At 39.1% G+C, this 19214-nt stretch overlaps 1 protein-coding gene across 1 annotated transcript in view; it reads right to left on the reverse strand.

Moving 5' to 3' along the window:
- The window catches only part of LOC124798932 (myosin-VIIa-like), a 393313-nt gene that overhangs the window by 86606 nt on the left and 287493 nt on the right, over window positions 1–19214 (reverse strand). Inside the window, exon 46 of the mRNA XM_047262466.1 lies at window positions 10587–10845. Within this exon, the coding sequence (XP_047118422.1) occupies window positions 10587–10845 (259 nt within the window). The remainder of the gene's footprint in view (window positions 1–10586; window positions 10846–19214) is intronic.

The raw sequence follows: 19214 nt of genomic DNA on the forward strand, positions 1-19214 counted from the left end.
GGAATGTAACAGTTATGAGAAGGAAAGTTGCTCCTCATCATATAGCTTTCATGAGGTTGTCTCGATACCCATACATGTCCATCTGCTCAATGCAATTTGAAATGGGACTTGTCTGACCAGGCAACATGTTTCCAATCATGAACAGTCCAATGTTGGTGCTGATCGGCCCAGGCAAGACGTAAAGCTTCGTATTGTGCAGTCATCAAGGGTACGTGGGTGGGTCTTCTGCTCTGAAAGCCCATATTGATGATGTTTTGTTGAATGGTTCACATGCTGACACTTGTTGATGGCCCAGCATTGAAATCAGCAGCAATTTGTGGGAGTGTTGCACTTCTATCACGTTGAATGACTCTTCAGCCATCATTGGTCCCATTCTTGCAGGATCTTTTTCCGGCCACAGCGATGTCAGAGATTTGATGTTATACCAAATTCCTGATATTCATAGTACACTTGTGAAATTGCCGTATGGGAAAATCCCCACTTCATCACTACCTCGGAGGTGCTGTGTCCCATTGCTCAATTTGCAACTATAATACCACATTCAAACTCACTTAAATCTTGATAACCTGCCATTATAGTAGCAATAACCAATCTAACAACTACGCCAGAAACTTGTTGTCTTATATGGGTGTTGCCAACTGCAGCACTGTATTCTGCCTGTTTAAATATCTCTGTGTGTGAATATGCATACCTATACCATTTTCTTTGGCACTTCAGTGTAAAACAACACTTTATTATTGGTAAATATATTCATTTTTCACTCTCAAAGATATGTGGATTTCAATTATTCACAATGTAAAATAATGTAATCACATTCTGAAATTATCAGAACATTCTATATGATAATTTTTCCTGCTCGTATATAGCCCTTATTGATGCCACATCCAGCAAAAGTCTCTAGAGAGTATTGCTACGACAGATGTTCCTGAATGAAATCGAAAGCAACAAGTCACACATAGCTTATTGGTCCATCACATTGAGACACAACAGCAGCACAGAGGTGTTGCTTGCTACACCTCTCTCTCTCTCTCTCTCTCTCTCTCTCTCTCTCTCTCTCTCTCTCTCTCACACACACACACACACACACACACACACACACACACACACACACACACACACACGGGTGGATGCATTTGGTGTTTGTAAGAGTGTCTAATTAAACCAAAGAAAGAGTGGAACATTGAAAATTAGTAATAACTTTCCACAGCTGGATTATGCAGCATCAATCAGCTACAGGTGATGATTCCCCATCCTCATTTTTGTTAATGCTTTTATAACTATTTTGATTACTTGTATAAAATGGAACACAATAATGAACAAGCAGAGAGGCAGTGTATTCGCATTTGGAAGTTCAGCTGATAACGAAGCTACAGAAGGCTTCAATGTAGTCCAATTGAGAACTATTAGGTTGGTGCATAAGTTCATAGTGTTTTTGTTATGGATGTTGACATTCCAGTTGCTATGGGTTTATTCTTCAATTGTCATTATTTTTAAATTTATAGTTCACTGTTGCTATTTCAGTCCACACATTGCCATTTTGTCATTTGGAAATAGTGAGTGGACCTGTGGACACTAGAAAATGGTGTGCCAAGGGAAGAAATTGGAATATTTCTGACATATTCTCCTGTTTGACTTCAGTAGAAGGATGACAGTAGCAGAGGCAGCCATAAACATTTGCACCATGTATGAGAATAATTCCATTGGACAGAAAGACAAAGAAATGGTTTTCTTGATTTGAGGATTGTTTTGACATTAGGAATTCTCTGTCCTGTGGCACACCTACCATGGAACAGTAGTGGCTGAATGTCTGGCCACAATATTCAAACACCCATGGCTCTGCACAGTAAGGTGAGGAAGCCAGCAGGGAGGCCAACAGAGGGCAATTCCAGAGGTTGCACTGACACCACAATCATTACATGCATCTGGAATCAGTATGCTCAGATTGGCACTATGTTCTGCTACTGCAGCCCAGCTCTGCAGCCAATCAAAATGAAGTAATCCTCTGTGAAGCGAGGATTTAAGCTCCCACTGAAGCAGCAGACAGCAGTGATATCACTGCCAAAAACTGATAATCATCACCAGAGTCACCGCCACCACAGCTGTCATTGTCCAGTCCACCATTCACCTCCGCTCTTCTGGCCAAGACATCGCACTAGCGAGAACTAGAAACTACCAGCTAGGCGGATCTTGACTAGGACATCATTTTGGGGATTGTAATGAGGAAATTTAACTTGAAATCACTTGTACTCATAAAAGAACAGAGCATTCACGATGACTGGACAAGTAGCATTTCAGAACTTAACTTTTATTGTTTCCGCTATATAGGGTAACGAGTGACTTCATTCTTGGCAGTGGCAAGAACAGACTTTTATGCCCTCTAAGAACTACAGACGAAGTGTTTATTTGCTGTTTAATCTGGAAGACTCTCCAAGTACGTTTAGGTTGTTTGTTCAAATCAACAGAAATTTGTGAATAAACAATTCATCAATTCAGTCGAGTGTGTGTGTCCTGTGGTGGACATAAAACTCTACATTTAGAAAGACCTTAGGGGTTTGATGAAATCTTGTAAACACATTAATCCACAATGATCCACGTCAGCATATGCAAGGACTGGGAAATAGGATGAACTGTGATCAGTCCACCATCATGCGACATTTACATGCAATGGGGAAGATTCAAAAATTGGGTGGAGTGTATGGGTACTGCAAGCTCTAAGCCAAAAATCAAAAATTCTGTGGGTGGCCTTATGTGAATCTCTCCTTGCTTGTCATCAATTGGCTCATGAGAAACACCGGCCATTCCTATCCTGTATCATTACTGGTGACAATAAATGACGTCTGCATCCTAACAAAGGAAAAGAAAGAAATTGATGGGTCCAAACAAAGCAGCAACTCCCCATACAAAGACCTCTGCTGACATTTATAGTCAACAAACTGGGACATCTTGCAGACACAATCAAAGAACAATGACCAGGAAGACTGCATGAAGTGATACTTCTTCACGATAATGCCCCTCCCCCCCCCCCCCCCCCCCCCCCAACCCCCCTCCCCGCAGTCTGCTAGACTGACAACAAACACTACACAGGAGTTGGGTTTGGAAGTCATTCTGGACCCACCTTATTCATCTAATCTAGCGCTCTTAGATTTTCACCTTCCCCGCTCTCCATCAAAGAACCTTCAAGGATCTTCGGATCTTCCCTTCTGGATGAAAATGTGTTCCAAACATAACTCAATGAGTTCTTCACCTTAGAACCACATCATTTCTACTGTTGTGGAATTGAAAAGTTACCCGAGTGATTGTAGAGTGTTGTAAATAGTAAAGAAGAATATATTATTGATCACTAAAGTCTCCATTATGTATATCTGTTATGTATATTAAACTTATGGAAAAATGCTATGAATTTATGCTCCAGCCCAGTACTTACTCGGAATGCAACCCAAGGGACAAATTAAAAAGAAAAGCACATCTCACACACCCATGAATGCCAACTCTGGCAGCTCGGGCCAGAATTCAACTATCAAGTGAGATAGAAGCACCAATCTGGAGGGAGCAGGAAAGGGATAGCAGTGTGTATGGGTGGGGGGAGAGAGGAGAGCAGTCTGAGAATGTGTGCGGGGACTAGGATGCCAACAGGTACAGGGTCAAGAGGCCATGGGGCAGAGAGGTGGGGAAAATGGAGCAAAAAAGGAGAGGAGTCGAGAAAGATTGACTGGTGCTTTGGCAGTGGGTGGCAAACAAAGAGGGTTGGAGATGAGAATGGGAAGGAGGTGATAGGACAGAGTGGGTGGAAACTGTGGCGTGGAGGGTGTGAGGACAGTATGCAACCGTAGTTTGAGACTGGGATAATTACGAGAGCAGAGAATGTGTTTTAAGGATAACTCCCATCTGTGAAGTTCAGAAAACCTGCTGGTGGAGGGGAGGATCCATATGGCTTGAGTAGTGAAGCAGCCATTAAAATCAACCTTGTTATGCTCAGCTGAACATTGTGCCACAGGGTAGTCTATTTTGTTCCTGGCCAATATAAAAAGCTGTGTAATATTTGCAAAAGAGCTGATAAATGACATGGCTGCATTTACAGGTGGCCCAGCCCCTGGTGAGGTTGAATAAACCTATGACAGGACTGGGATAGGAAGTGCTGGGTGGGTGGATTTGGCAGGTCTTGCACCTGGATCTTCTGCAGGGAAATGATGCTTGTGGCAAGGGGGTTGGATTGGAAGTGACGTAGGGATGAACTGGGATGTTGTGGAGGTTATGTGGGTGACAGAACACTACTTTAGGAGGGGTGGGAAAGATCTCTGGTAGCATGTCCCTCATTTCAGGACATGATGATAGGTAATTAAAGCCCTGGCGAAGGATGTGATTCAATTGTTCCAGTCTGGGGTGATGAAGGGGGCACTCCTTCGTGGCTAATTCTTGGGGGTGGTGGATGGATTGGGAGCATGAGGGGAAATGGTGCAGAAGATCTTTTAGCAGACTAGATCTGGGGTCTAGCACCTGTCTGTGAGACTCCCAGCATACTGGGCAAGGGAATTCTTGTCACTGAAGATACGTCATCCCTAGGTGTTCATGCAGTATGGAAGAGATTTTTTGGTGTGAAAGGGGTGATAGCAGTGGAAATACTGGTAATGTTGGTGGGTTCAATGTGGGCAGAGGTTCAGATGGAGCTATTGGAGAGGAGGAAAGATGGAGCTATTGGAGAGGAGGAAAGATGGAGCTATTGGAGAGGAGGTGGTGAATGTCTAGGAACATGGCAGACTGAATTGAGGAGGTCCAGGTGAAGCAGGTAGGAGAGAAGAAGTTGTTGATGTTGCAAAGGAATGAAGATAGGGTGTCTTGACTCAGAATCCATATCGTGAAGATAACATCAATGAACCTTAATTATGGCTTTAAGCAGAGATTGCAGGTTGTATTGAACTTCTGGGATGAGATCACTCTAGCACAGGTTACAGGCAGAGGAGTCATGTAATTGGCAGAGGCCTTCTACTAGGTAGTCACTGTAATTCATAACAACAGGGGTTGAACCTTTCTCTGCAGATAGGATGATTAGGTCAGGACTTATTTTGAGATTGTATATGGCTATTGTTTCTTCTGCTGAAAGGTTTGTGCTCTGAAGAAGAGATCTGCAGAATGATGGCAAGGCTAATTTGTAGGTAAAGACTATCTGTTGATAGTAATACAGTTGACACTGATATGTTAGGACAGGTTTGGACCAAGTAAAAATATTGATTAGATACTGTATGTGCCACAAGGGAAGTGCATGTAAAACTCGACTACAGAAACAGAAAAAATCTTTTTGAGGTGGTGCATCAGAAAACTTTACTCTTTTATCTAAGTTAATTACAAGATGAGTTGTACGACATTGAACTTGCAAAGTTCTGTACTTTAGAGGTTTCTCTGTACTTGCTATTACAACACAAATTTTTGGAAGTTCCACTATCAATTCAAACATGTTTTTAAAAGTATTAAACTATGATTTTATTTTTTCACAGCTATTCTTCTTGTCCTTGGAAAGTGCTTCATGATCCTTTCCGTAATATTTAAGGAATATAAGATATCATTTCAAAATTTTAAACCTGTCAAAATTGATATCTGTCAAATTTAACATGACAGCTTAAAAATGTAAGGACATGTTAGCTCATTGGCAAACATCACAATATAGAGACTCCATTGGCTGTCATTCTATCATTCTTTCTCTTTCAAGTACACACTCACGCGTGAACAATAATGCAGACACCTAAATATACCCATCCACAGTGACAATGACTATTTCAGTAGTTGGTCAGGCCAAACAATGACTCATATACAGACAGCATCATCACAGTGATTGGTGGGTGGCCTTTGTTGGTGGATGAATGGGAGCATGTGTAAAAGAGAGGAATATTAAAAGCTCGTAAAGTAGCTATACTGTAAAATCATATCTATGAGCCACACATAAACATAATGCAGGTGAATGGTTGAGTCATACCTGAAATCACATTGTGTTTGCTGTCACTCGCATGTCAGCACTGAGAGTTCTGACAACTGTTGGAAGTAGCCACTTGTTGTTCTAAGTTAATGAAGATGTGTGGTTTGTGTTTTGTATTGGTTTGGAAAAAGAAACGCTGTACTTATGTAAATAGTGCAATTTTTTATTTATATCTGTGAAGAGTTACCTCTGAAGTTGTAAAAACAGAAACTTAATCATCTTGTAAAGAAATGCTGCAAACTTTATCTTGGATGTAACGTTGGGAACCAAGGTAAAAGGATCAGATCACATGTGACTTTTGATGTTCCCATGATTTGGAGGGAACCAATAAACAACACAAAGAACTGCTATTTTTGTCAGAAAAAAACACACAGAATCATCACAATGAAAAAACGGAAAACTGTGCAATATTTTAATTTATCATCTGCTATAAAGGTTGTATGTCACACTAAAGAATTGCTGATACCAGTTTCTCCAGAGAATTTGACAGCAAGTGAAGATCAATACAATGACAAACATACAGAAAATAACAAAGAAGATATGCAGGCCTGTTGAACATTTCAAGGCCACTGTGAATCATATAAGTCATACTTTTTGTCTCAGAGGAATTTCAACAACACTATTTGTGATTTAAATTTGTTGAAGCAAAAGGCTCAGCTTTTAGCTTAATGATTAAAAGGATGGAATCTTCTTCTTTGCAATACAAAAATGAGTGGTTATCATGACCACAGAGCTGTCTTTTTCTGAATGTTGTTGTTGTGGTCTTCAGTCCTGAGACTGGTTTGATGCAGCTCTCCATGCTACTCTATCCTGTGCAAGCTTTTTCATCTCCCAGTATCTACTGCAACCTACATCCATCTGAATCTGTTTAGTGTATTCATCTCTTGGTATCCCTCTACGATTTTTACCCTACACGCTGCCCTCCAACCCTAAATTGGTGATCCGTTGATGCCTCAGAATATGTCCTACCAACCGATCTCTTCTTCTGGTCAAGTTGTGCCACAAACTTCTCTTCTCCCCAATCCTATTCAATACCTCCTCATTAGTTATATGATCTACCCATATAATCTTCAGCATTCTTCTGTAGCACCACATTTTGAAAGCTTCTATTCTCTTCTTGTCCAAATTAGTTATCGTCCATGTTTCACTTCCATACATGGCTACACTCCATACAAATACTTTCAGAAACGACTTCCTGACACTTACATCAATACTCGATGTTAACAAATTTCTCTTCTTCAGAAGCACTTTCCTTGCCATTGCCAGTCTACATTTGATATCCTCTCTACTTCGTCCATCATCAGTTATTTTGCTCCCCAAATAGCAAAACTCCTTTACTACTTTAAGTGCCTCATTTCCTAATCTAACTCCCTCAGCATCACCCGACTTAATTCGACTACATTCCATTATCCTCGTTTTGCATTTGTTGATGTTCATCTTATACTCTCCTTTCATGACACTGTCCATTCTGTTCAACTGCTCTTCCAAGTCCTTTGCTGTCTCTGACAGAATTACAATGTCATCTGTGAACCTCAAAGTTTTTATTTCTTCTCCATGGATTTTAATACCTACTCTGAATTTTTCTTTTGTTTCCTTCACTGCTTGCTCAGTATAGAGATTGAATAACATCGGGGATAGGCTACAACCCTGTCACACTCCCTTCCCAACCACTGCTTCCCTTTCGTGCCCCTCGACTCTTATAACTGCCATCTGGTTTCTGTATAAATTGTAAATAGCCTTTCGCTCCCTGTATTTGACCCCTGCCACCTTTAGAATTTGAAAGAGAGTATTCCAGTCAACATTGTCAAAAGCTTTCTCTAAGTCTACAAATGCCAGAAACGTAGGTTTGCCTTTCCTTCATCTAGCTTCTAAAATAAGTCGTAGGGTTAGTATTGCCTCACGTGTTCCAATATTTCTACGGAATCCAAACTAATCTTCCCCGAGGTCAGCTTCAACCAGTTTTTCCATTCGCCTGTAAAGAATACGCGTTAGTATTTTGCATCCGTGACTTATTAAACTGATTGTTCGGTAATTTTCACATCTGTCAGCACCTGCCTTCTTTGGGATCGGAATTATTATATTCTTCTTGAAGTCTGAGGGTATTTCAACTGTCTCATACATCGTGCTCACCAGATGGTAGAGTTTTGTCAGGACTGGCTGTCCCAAGGCCGTCAGTAGTTCCAATGGAATGTTGTCTACTCCCGGGGCCTTGTTTCGACTCAGGTCTTTCAGTGCTCTGTCAAACTCTTCATGCAGTATCGTATCTCCCATTTCATCTTCATCCACATCCTCCTCCATTTCCATAATATTGTCCTCAAGTACATTGCCCTTGTATAGGCCCTCTATATACTCCCTCCACCTTTCTGCTTTCCCTTCTTTGCTTAGAACTGGGTTTCCATCTGAGCTCTTGATATTCATACAAGTGGTTCTCTTATCTCCCAAAGTCTCTTTAATTTTCCTGTAGGCAGTATCTATCTTACCCCTAGTGAGATAACCCTCTACATCCTTACATTTGTCCTCTAGCCATCCCTGCTTACCCATTTTGCACTTCCTGTCGATCTCGTTTTTGAGACATTTGTATTCCTTTGTGCCTGCTTCATTTACTGAATTTTTATATTTTCTCCTTTCATCAATTAAATTCAGTACTTCTCCTGTTACCCAAGGATTTCTAATAGCCCTCGTCTTTTTACCTACTAGGTCCTCTGCTGCCTTCACTACTTCATCTCTCAAAGCTACCCATTCTTCTTCTACTGTATTTCATTCCCCCATTCCTGTCAATTGTTCCCTTCTGCTCTCCCTGAAACTCTGTACAACCTCTGGTTCTTTCAGTTTATCCAGGTCCCATCTCCTTATATTCCCACCTTTTTGCAGTTTCTTCAGTTTTAATCTACAGTTCATAACCAATAGATTGTGATCAGAGTCCACATCTGCCACTGGAAATGTCTTACAATTTAAAATCTGGTTCCTAAATCTCTGTCTTACCATTATATAATCTATCTGAAACCTTTTAGTATCTCCAGGGTTCTTCCATATATACAACCTTCTTTCATGATTCTTGAACCAAGTGTTAGCTATGATTAAGTTGTGCTCTGTGCAAAATTCTATCAGGCGGCTTCCTCTTTCATTTCTTAGCCCCAATCCATATTCACCTACTACGTTTCCTTCTCTCCCTTTTCCTACTACTGAATTCCAGTCACCCATGACTATTGAATTTTCATCTCCCTTCACTATCTGAATAATTTCTTTTATTTCATCATACATTTCTTCAATTTCTTCGTCATCTGCAGAGCTAGTTGGCATATAAACTTGTACTACTGTAGTAGGCATGGGCTTTGTGTCTATCTTGGCCACAATAATGCGTTCACTATGCTGTTTGTGGTAGCTTACCTGCACTCCTATTGTTTTATTCATTATTAAACCGACTCCTGCATTACCCCTATTTGATTTTGTATTTATAACCCTGTATTCACCTGACCAGAAGTCTTGTTCCTCCTGCCACCGAACTTCACTAATTCCCACTATATCTAACTTTAACCTATCCATTTCCCTTTTTAAATTTTCTAACCTACCTGCCCGATTCTGAATATTTCTACAAAAAAGGTGGCATGGCACTCCTCTTGTTGACCCCATAATTGTGTATCTACCTACACAGAACAATAAATTGGGCCTAGTTAAAAACGTTGTGAGAGCCATGGACAAAACTTCACATGAATTCATGTACTTGTGAGAGATGTTTCCAACAATTACTGAAGTGAAAGGAAAGGAGGACATTTTTGCAAGACAGAAAACTATAGAATTAATGCCTCATGAATATTTGCTTAATTTGCTGAGTGATGTTGAAAGAGTGGTGTGGCTATCTTTCACAAGCATCTGTGCAAACATTTTAGGCAACTGTAAAACAGAGAGTTATCACAAGATTGTACAAGAGCTACTGGGATAATACTAACATACGGTATGCAGCATATCACTTAAACTACATTTATTGAATAATCATCTGCAGTTTTCTTGGAAAATCTTAGTAGTGTTAGTGACGAACATGGATAACAGTTCCACCAGGTCATTTCTCAAATGGGAAAGTGTTACAAAGGCAAATGAAGTACCTCAAGGTTGTCTCACTACTGCTGGCTCTTATGAAGTGATGTTCCTGAAGCAATTATCAAAGAAAACCATGAAATAAATGTTTCTAGATACGATTCTTCTTCACTTTTTTTAACTCTTATATTACTCATTTAATTACTCATTTATTACATTCTTTAGTGTACCTACAGATTTTTTGCTATTTGCATTTCAAAGTGTTTTTGTGGGAGAATGTTATTTTGCCAGATACGTAGGCTGCTGCAAGCATTTGTAAAAACCATTATTACATGAAAATTGAGGCTGGTTCAGAAATTATGAAATAAGATCTGGATTCAGGGGCAATTTATCTTCCAGAATCAGTGTGTATCATTCTCAAAACTGATTTTTTAAAGAGTTTTATTGTGCAGTATACCACATTGATGGAATTTTACATCTGGAAACCCAGTGATAATACACTGAGTGACTAGCTAAATGACCAGAATGTGGAGTATTTAAAGTTACATAAAAAATGAAATTTAACTATCATTTGATGTAATATACTTACATATTTCAATGCACAGCTAAATATTTTGTCTGTGAATTCACTTCCATTGTGGGGTCTTTTGCTTGGTTGATCACCCATGTATTTGAGAATATTTGTGAAAGCTATGCATGCAGTATTGGACAGGTCACTGTTGTCAGCCACCTTCTTCAGCAATGCTAGCTTGATAGGCTCTCTGGTGTGGCGCCACAACTCCTCAATACCAACTCTGCGAGCTTCCTTAAGTGTTTGACCTTTTGGTGGTGCCACACTTTGACTTTCCCTGTGGAAAGATACTCTGTATTACAGTATTATACTTATTGTAACTAAGTCAGTTGTGATGGTGTTGATAAGTCGATTTTCTTTCAGAACCCAAATAACAAACCCACAGATAAGAAAGGAGGCTACTTAAAAAGCAATCATATACTAATAATCATAATACCATAATTACTCAGCCACCAGGGTCTATTGAACTACTTTTTAATACATATTCAATAATTGCTTCACTTACAGAAGTCAATGAAATAAATAAAAATGTAATTATTTAGTTAACAGGTTTCCAGCTTACAAGGTCATCATCATTTTCCACCAAACATATATTTACAAAGGAACATTGTTTATTTGGCCCACATTAATCCAACTTTCCAGTTATCTGGATTTATTTTTTTTGTTCCCTTCTACAATCAATGGACCAAGGCGTACTGAAGAACATCAAACATGTACACACAAGATTTTATTTATTTTTTATTTATTTATTTATTTGGTCCTGTTGATTACATATTATACAGCCAGTGTACAAGTAATATAGGACAAGTCAATTGATGCAATTACAGTAGTACATTAACATTTATACATCACATTGCACAGACATTGGTTTATTTTACAAGAACAATTATCTGCATGCAGGTATTAAAGCCTGCATTATGCCAAAAACAGTTTAAGTGATTGTTTAAAATAGTAGAATAAGTGACAGTGCATATTTTTATGCTACTGACATATATAAGGCAGTAAATTTTCTTCATGGTCATGGTTTGAATGAATACAAGTTTTAACTGCATTCCTTAAGAAGAGGTTTAAGTGAATGCTCAAGAGAGTGGGATACATGGGAGTTCACATTTTCTCATAATGAAACAGATAAATTTACATTTTATCACCACATTTTCAGTTAAACTACAAGTAACAGCATCACACTTTATCTTTAAGGAAGTGTTTTTCTTAGGCAGTTTCCCCCACTCTTGTACATCATAACTCATTCATTTTATAGAAAGTTTGTTCGATGAGAAATAATTTTAGTTTCCTTTTGAAAACCTGTACATTATTTATTTCCTTTTTCATATTGATGGGGTGTTTATTGAAGACCTTTATACCTGACTCAGTAACTCCCCTATGTACTTCAGTGAGAGATGCAGAGCCTTGAAAATTTTTCACCTGTCTTGTGTCATCGTTGTGGATGTCACAATTTTTCTGAAACAGTTCCCTGTTGTTGGCTACAAATAACATCAGCGAGTATATATACTGACCTGTGATGGTAAGTATCCTGAGAGATTTGAAGAGACCTCTGCAAGATGTCCCATTAGGGACCCCACATATTAGCCTCACTGCTCGTTTTTGTATTCTGAAGACTTTTTCAACACCTGCAGCATTTCCCCAGAAGATTATGCCATAAGAGAGAACAGAATGGAAATATGCAAAGTATGACAACAACATTATTTCTCTGTCTACTAACTGATGGAGAGCTCTTAGTGCAAAGCACGATGAGCTAAGTTTCTTGACCAGCTGATCAATTTGTTCTTTCCATCTTAGGTGACTGTCTATCTGGATACCTAGGAATTTTGTATGTGTGGTTTCATTAATTTTGTGATTGTTAACATGTATTTCAGAAGCTTTAATTTTTTTATTTTTTGTCAGAAACTGTATCATACTGGTTTTTGATATTTAAGGTTAGGCTACTTGCAGTGAACCATTTGTGTACTTGAGTAGAGACTGTCATGGCTGTATCCTGCATTGTTGAGTTGGGTCCTTTTACGAGGATACTTGTATCGTCAGCAAACCTTACTATTTTTGCTCTGTTGTTAATTGTGATTGGTAGATCATTAATGTAGATCAGGAAAATTAATGGCCCAAGAATTGAGCCCTGTGGGACTCCATACTTTATATTTCCCCCGTCTGATGTTAATGCTGTTCCTGTCCCCCTTAAGACAACCCTTTGCTTCCTGTTCTGTAAGTATGATTCTAACCAAGACAAAGATTTGTCTTTAATGCCATAATGTGGAAGCTTTTTTAAGAGTGTGTTGTGATCTACACAATCAAATGCCTTGGCAAGGTCACAAAATATCCCCACTGGATACCTTTTGTAATTTAGATCACCTATAATTTCATGTGTTAGGTTAAATATAGCTCTGTCTGTGGAGGAGCCCTTACGAAAGCCGAACTGTGTAGGAGGCAGTAAGCCATTTTGTGTAGTGTGACTACAAATCCTATCATACACTATTCCCTCAAATACCTTTGAGAATACTGGTAGCAGGGAGATGCGCCGATAGTTGGATATTTCATCCCTTGCTCCACTTTTGTGGATTGGCATCACTACTGCATGTTTTAACTGGGAACACACCAGTTTCCATAGATTTGTTACACAAATAGCACAATATATAACTGATTAAGTCTGCACATGATTTTAAAATCCTACTTGATATGCCATTGTATCCACAGGAATCTGAGTTTTTGAGTAATTTTATAGTTTTTTCAATTTCTTTAGGTGGTGTACTTCTGAAATGAAGTGCTACTTTAGATGTTATTTGCATGTGGTTAAGTAGTTCAATAGCATCTGTGTGAGCCTGTTTATTATGGTTCACTGATTTTTCAGCTACAGAGAGAAAAAAATTGTTGAAATCAGAGGCTGCAGCTTTGTGTTTATTATTGTCAGGTTTTATGTTCCTATTTGTCTCACTTTTTATGATGTGCCATATGGTTTTTATTTTATTGTTTGAATTGCTAATTTTTTTTGCATAGTGCAACTGTTTGGCCTTCTTGATTACACTTGTTAGAATTTTACAGTATTTCTTGTAATTACTTTACTGCTGGGTCTGTACTAGTCCTCTGTTGTACATTCGGATCTCTCTTTTTGTTACATGATACTTTTATGCCAGTAGTTAGCTATTCTTTCTTTTTACTACAGGTTTGTTTGATTTTGATCTGTCTTTGGGGGAAAGAAGCTTCAAAATGTTTAAGGAATAAGTTCAGGAATGAGTTGAACTTCTTATTCACTGTGTCAGCCTGGTATACTTCCTCCCATTGTTCATGGCATAAACTATTTCTGAACAAGCAAGTAGATTCAGCATTTATTGATCTAACATGTTTAACTTGGTTACAATGGCCACGTGTTGTTTTTCTGCTGGCAAATTTTAGGGTTGTCATTTGACCGTCGTGATCAGACAGACCATTTGTTACTGCCCGTGTCATCACTTCATTGTAATTTGTGGGATCTAGGAACAGATTATCAATCAGATAGCTGCAGGATAAATTAATTGAGCAAGAGGGAGAAGTTGGTGTGATGTCTGTATTGAAATTGGTAAATATCAAAGATGTGATTTTTATGATTGCATATTCTTGGGATCAAGTTACGGAACTACCGATTCTGAAGTCATGGAAAACAGTACGGAGTGCACATTGTCATTTCACTTCTGAAGTTTGTGAAGTTGTCAACTCCCCTGAATTCCTGATTGTTCAAGTGTAGGTGATAGTGATGTAGTTGACTGGTTGCACAGCGGCAGTGATGCTAGATACAGCATGATAACCGATGATGAAATTTCTATTGCCTCTTGTTGTACTACAGAGAACGACAGTTACAGTGAAGTGGACAATGCAAGTGGTGTTTCAAGGGAAGAAATAATGCATGATGTGGTGGCAATGGCACACCGAGAAAAACTAATGGTTTGTCTAGAATGTCAGCTAGAAATAGCTCCAGGTACTGAAACATCTACACAGTCCTGCTACTTCAAACACTACCGAAGCTTGAAACAGAAGAAACTTACACTCTATTTCAGTAAATAAACGTGAATACACCACAGTAGCTATAGAGTTTAAGGGCAAAAGGTTTGCATATTTGCAGCACACATTAGAATTATTGAATTTAGTAGACTCTTTCCAGATTATGTGGATTTTTGATAATCTGGATCGTGACCAGTTTCACCTAATCTGGATAAACAAGGTTCTTCAATATAGATAAAAGTTTGTGTTCAAGAACTACAATATCTAAGAAATAGAATTCAGCACTAAATACATAATTTAAAGAAACAGTTAGAAGATGAAATTGAAACAGAAGTAGAACTGAGAAAATAATGGTGGAGATGATCTGACAAATGTACTGCCATAAGAGGGAAGGATAAGGCCTCTCTCATCAGCAGTAACTATAAATATTTTAACTCCAACTGCAAGGATAGCTGTTCCTGAAGTGAAACTACAACAGAAAAAAAAACACAGAAAAAGACTACCAACCACATGAGAGTAACAGGCACAGAAAATGACACAAGTCTATCAAATGGAATCAGTGATCTCTTCATCCAGCAAAATAAAAGAAAGTTTGGTTGAAAATTGGTACAAATGTGACAGATTGGCCTAATAATATATTTCAAAATGCTATGCATAAAAATGTGAGTTTTCCAGGCCACATACCTCAGGTTATGTTGGTGACAGAAAAGTAGATTTGAGTGTACTGAATAGCCATTGGGCTAGGAACCATTTGTATACCCAACAGAAGGATCATCTTACTGTAGCTATCCTACAGTAGGCTTACAGGGTCAAAGTTTGAATACGATACATTTCCTCCAGCTTAGGCAAATAGAGGAAATCAGTTGGTTCTTTTTGCATGAAATGTGGTCTGTGGTGCCCCTTAAGAGGCCTATGATTTAGTTTATGGGTGGTTTCTGAGAAAATCCAAAACAGTGTTTTTCACCACTTTTTTCCATCAGCACTGGATATCTAAATAAATATCAGCAGCAAAGTGCTCAAATTATAATAACATATTCTCCAGGCATTTACGTAGAAGTGCCATCTTCTCATTTTCAAAAATTTTGATCTGTTATCAAAAAACATCCCAAAAAAATGATTTTTGGGTACCAAAACCAAGCTGCAGATTCCAAGACAGCTATGTTTATTTTTATCATATATGTTCCTAAGATCCCAATCACAAGCAACTTTGAACATTTTCATGATGCCTTTATCTGTTCCCAAGATACAGAGGCCCAGAGCTACCCTAGTTGCACACATAAAATCCAGTGTGAGGTGAAAACATAGTTTATAAATAGACACAGCACAGAGATAGTGTCTTCATTATCATCAGAAGGGTTATGAGAAGTCCATGTTGCAGAACTGAAGCCCATGCAAAATTTTTGTGTACTTAAAATCTGGTCTGATGTGTAAAATTAGTTTTGTGTTATTTCAATTCCATGAAAGTAAATTACCATTTTACTGACCCATAAAGTTCTTTTCATACACCTGACATGTGCAGCTGCAGCAGGGAAAAGAAGAGAACTGTGGAAAAATGCTCCTACTGGAGCACAGAAAAAGTGAATATTCTGCTGTTTAAAAGACACTGAAAGAAAAGTGGGGTACCAGCTGCCTCATTCTACCTACCTCAGCACCTTCAAAAATTTTCCCAAAAATTTTGGCATGAAAATGTATTACCACTTCTTATATGCTGACAGAGGAGACAGCAGCACTGGGAAAGAGATGGCAAAGTAATAAATACTGGAAGACAGTAGACAGTGGCTGTGATATAGAAAAACAACAAAAGTAATAAATACTGGAAGACAGTACACAGTGCTAGTGATATAGAAAGAGCAAAGGAGACAATGATGGTGTGAGAGAAAGAGAGGGACAAATTAGCCGTGGAACACAGTTTACAATGACAGAACAGTGCTAGGAAAAGTGTGAAGGAGATAGTACCAGTGGCAGAGGAATAAAGAGAAGGAGAAAGAGGAAATGGGTGAGAGCCAGTGACAGAGAGACGGAGCCAATGAAAACGACAATGAGGACAGTGTGACAGTGACAGTGAGGAGTGGTAGAAGCAGTGGGAAGGAATGGATGAGATAGTAGCAGTAAGAGACAGTGTTAGTGAGAGGAGGCAGTAGTAGCAGGACAGAACAGAGGAGACTGTGTGAGCTGAATGAGTGAGTGAGAATGCGCAAGTGGGAGTGGGAGTGAATGAGTACAAGTGGCTTACAGCGATGGACTAGTAGGTGTCGACGGACCAGTGGATGTGAGCGAGCTACAGTTAGGGGTGCTCATGGGATTGAGAGGTGGGTTTCATGTAACGTGAATATGTTCGCAAGGCAAAATTTTGGGGAAAATTTTTAATGGTGCTCAGGATGGTAAAACGAGGCAGCTGATGCCCCAATTTTCAGTCAGAGTCTTTTAAACAGGAGTATATTCCCCTTTTTTGTGCTCCAATTGGTGTATTTTTCCACTGATTATACTATTCATTAATTGTGTTGGAGTATCTGTATAACTCAAACTATATAGATAAAATTTCCTTTTTCCTTCTCATCCCATATGGTAAGCCTCCCCTGGCCCACCGTTCTGGGTGACTTTCCCAAAATCTACCCCTTTTCCTAGACCTCTCAAATCCTTTTCCTTCACCTTTCTTCCTTTCCCTTCAACTCTTCTGCCTGAAGCAGGAGCCACTGGCTCTGAAAGCTTGCCAATCACAACAGTCTTTTCTGTGTGTGTTCTGCCACTGCTTGGTGAGTAGATTTTTTATCTATCCAATCAAATAACTTTATCAAACTATAAAGAGTTGTGTGTGCCCCTTCACACATAATTTTCCATTGAAACAGTCATGAAGTGGAGCCAAAGATAACTAATGACTAAATAATTAGTTGGTGGTCATACCATACAGCATAATATTCAGTAGCCGCATCAAAGTTGGTACATGACATTCATCTGTCAGTCTTGGAACAGTAAACACCAATTTTATGACTTAAATAGAAAGTGGCCTGTCTTTCTTCCACGGAGATATGATGCAAAGGGTTGACAGCAGAAGCAACATGGTGATGGACAAGGCTATTACAAGGGTGTGATGGGCTGCTGAATATCACTGTGGGAGGGAGGGAATAATGAAGGAGGTACACTTCTCCTTTCAGAGCACCATTCACAAGGTGAACTGCCACTACCAAACAGTAGCCAAGAGTCAACTGGAGCACTTTGATGAACGCCCCCCCCCCCCCCCCCGCCACCCACCCACCCTCTCCTTGACAACAGCTCCTTTAAATTGTGCAGTTGATTCTGCCCCGTTAGTAATGATTGAAACTTGGCAATCAGGTTGCACAATGTAGGGAAGTTTAAAATTTGTCACAGTGTTGACCACCCATCTTACACCAGCAAAATGTGTGTTATTCTCCGAATATAGGTGGTTTTGAAAGCCCATGCCACAGTACGGGTCTACATTGACTCTACAACCAGATTTGGAAGTGAAACAAGCAGCTCCATGTTTTCATGGGCTTACATGAAGCTGTTTGGTCTTTTTGACATATTGCACACAAGTCAATTAAATAGTGCTGAAGCCAGTAGACGAAAGCTGATGCACACCATACATGAGAAGTACCTGGAGAGATATGTTGGAGAGAACTGACTGACAGTTTCTGAAAAATGTTTTCCTTCATTTGCAGAAATCCAGGTAAAAGTAGAATCCAAGTATTCTATCTAGCTGATCAATTTCCTGGAATTTCTGAATATGGGTTTACACTTCATAATATTTCCCCTTAACTATCATCCAGTATCATCAACCAGTGTCATTTCAAGTATTTATGGCTAGATAAACACAATGATACATGGCAATCAACAATGACTTAGATTTATATCTAGTATAAGATAAGAGTAAATCATTGTTTGGAAGCATCCTAGCCAACAGTTGTTACAGTTTGTTGTTGAAAACATCATCTCCAGAAGGCTTGGTATCATGGACCAAGAATCACAAATCACCACAATATTCATCCTTGAAACATGACAGCTTACTACAATGTTGAGGCTATCCTGCAACTATGCTACTTGATTAAAAGTATTTGGATGCTTGTCGGTGAACATTAATATGGGGTGTGCCCATCCTTTGCCTTTCTTACAATGATATCTTGAACTCTTCTGGGGACACTTTTAACAATGTGTCGGAATGCCTGTGGAAGAATCACAGCCCATTTCTCCTCAAAAGCTGAAATAACTGCATTTACGTTAGGATTCTGTGTGTGTGTGTGTGTGTGTGTGTGTGTGTGTGTGTGTGATTTTTACTCTCCATGCTGCCCTCCAATACTAAATTGGTGATCCCTTGACGCCTCAGAACATATCCTACCAACTGATCCCTTCTTCTAGTCAAGTTGTGCCACAAATTCCTCTTTTCCCCAATTCTATTCAGCACTTTCTTATTAGTTATGTGATCTACCTATCTAATCTTCAGAATTCTTCTGTAGCACCACATTTTGAAAGCTCCTATTCTCTTCTTGTCTAAACTATTTATCATCCATGTTTCACTTCCATACACGGCTACATTTCACACAAATACTTCCAGAAAAGACTTCCTGACGCTTAAATCTATACTTGAAGTTAACAAATTTCTATTCTCCAGAAATGGTTTCTTTAACATAGCCAGTCAACATTTTATATCCT

The sequence above is a fragment of the Schistocerca piceifrons genome, chromosome 5, assembly GCF_021461385.2.
Source record: "Schistocerca piceifrons isolate TAMUIC-IGC-003096 chromosome 5, iqSchPice1.1, whole genome shotgun sequence".
Taxonomy (NCBI): Eukaryota; Metazoa; Arthropoda; class Insecta; order Orthoptera; family Acrididae; genus Schistocerca; species Schistocerca piceifrons.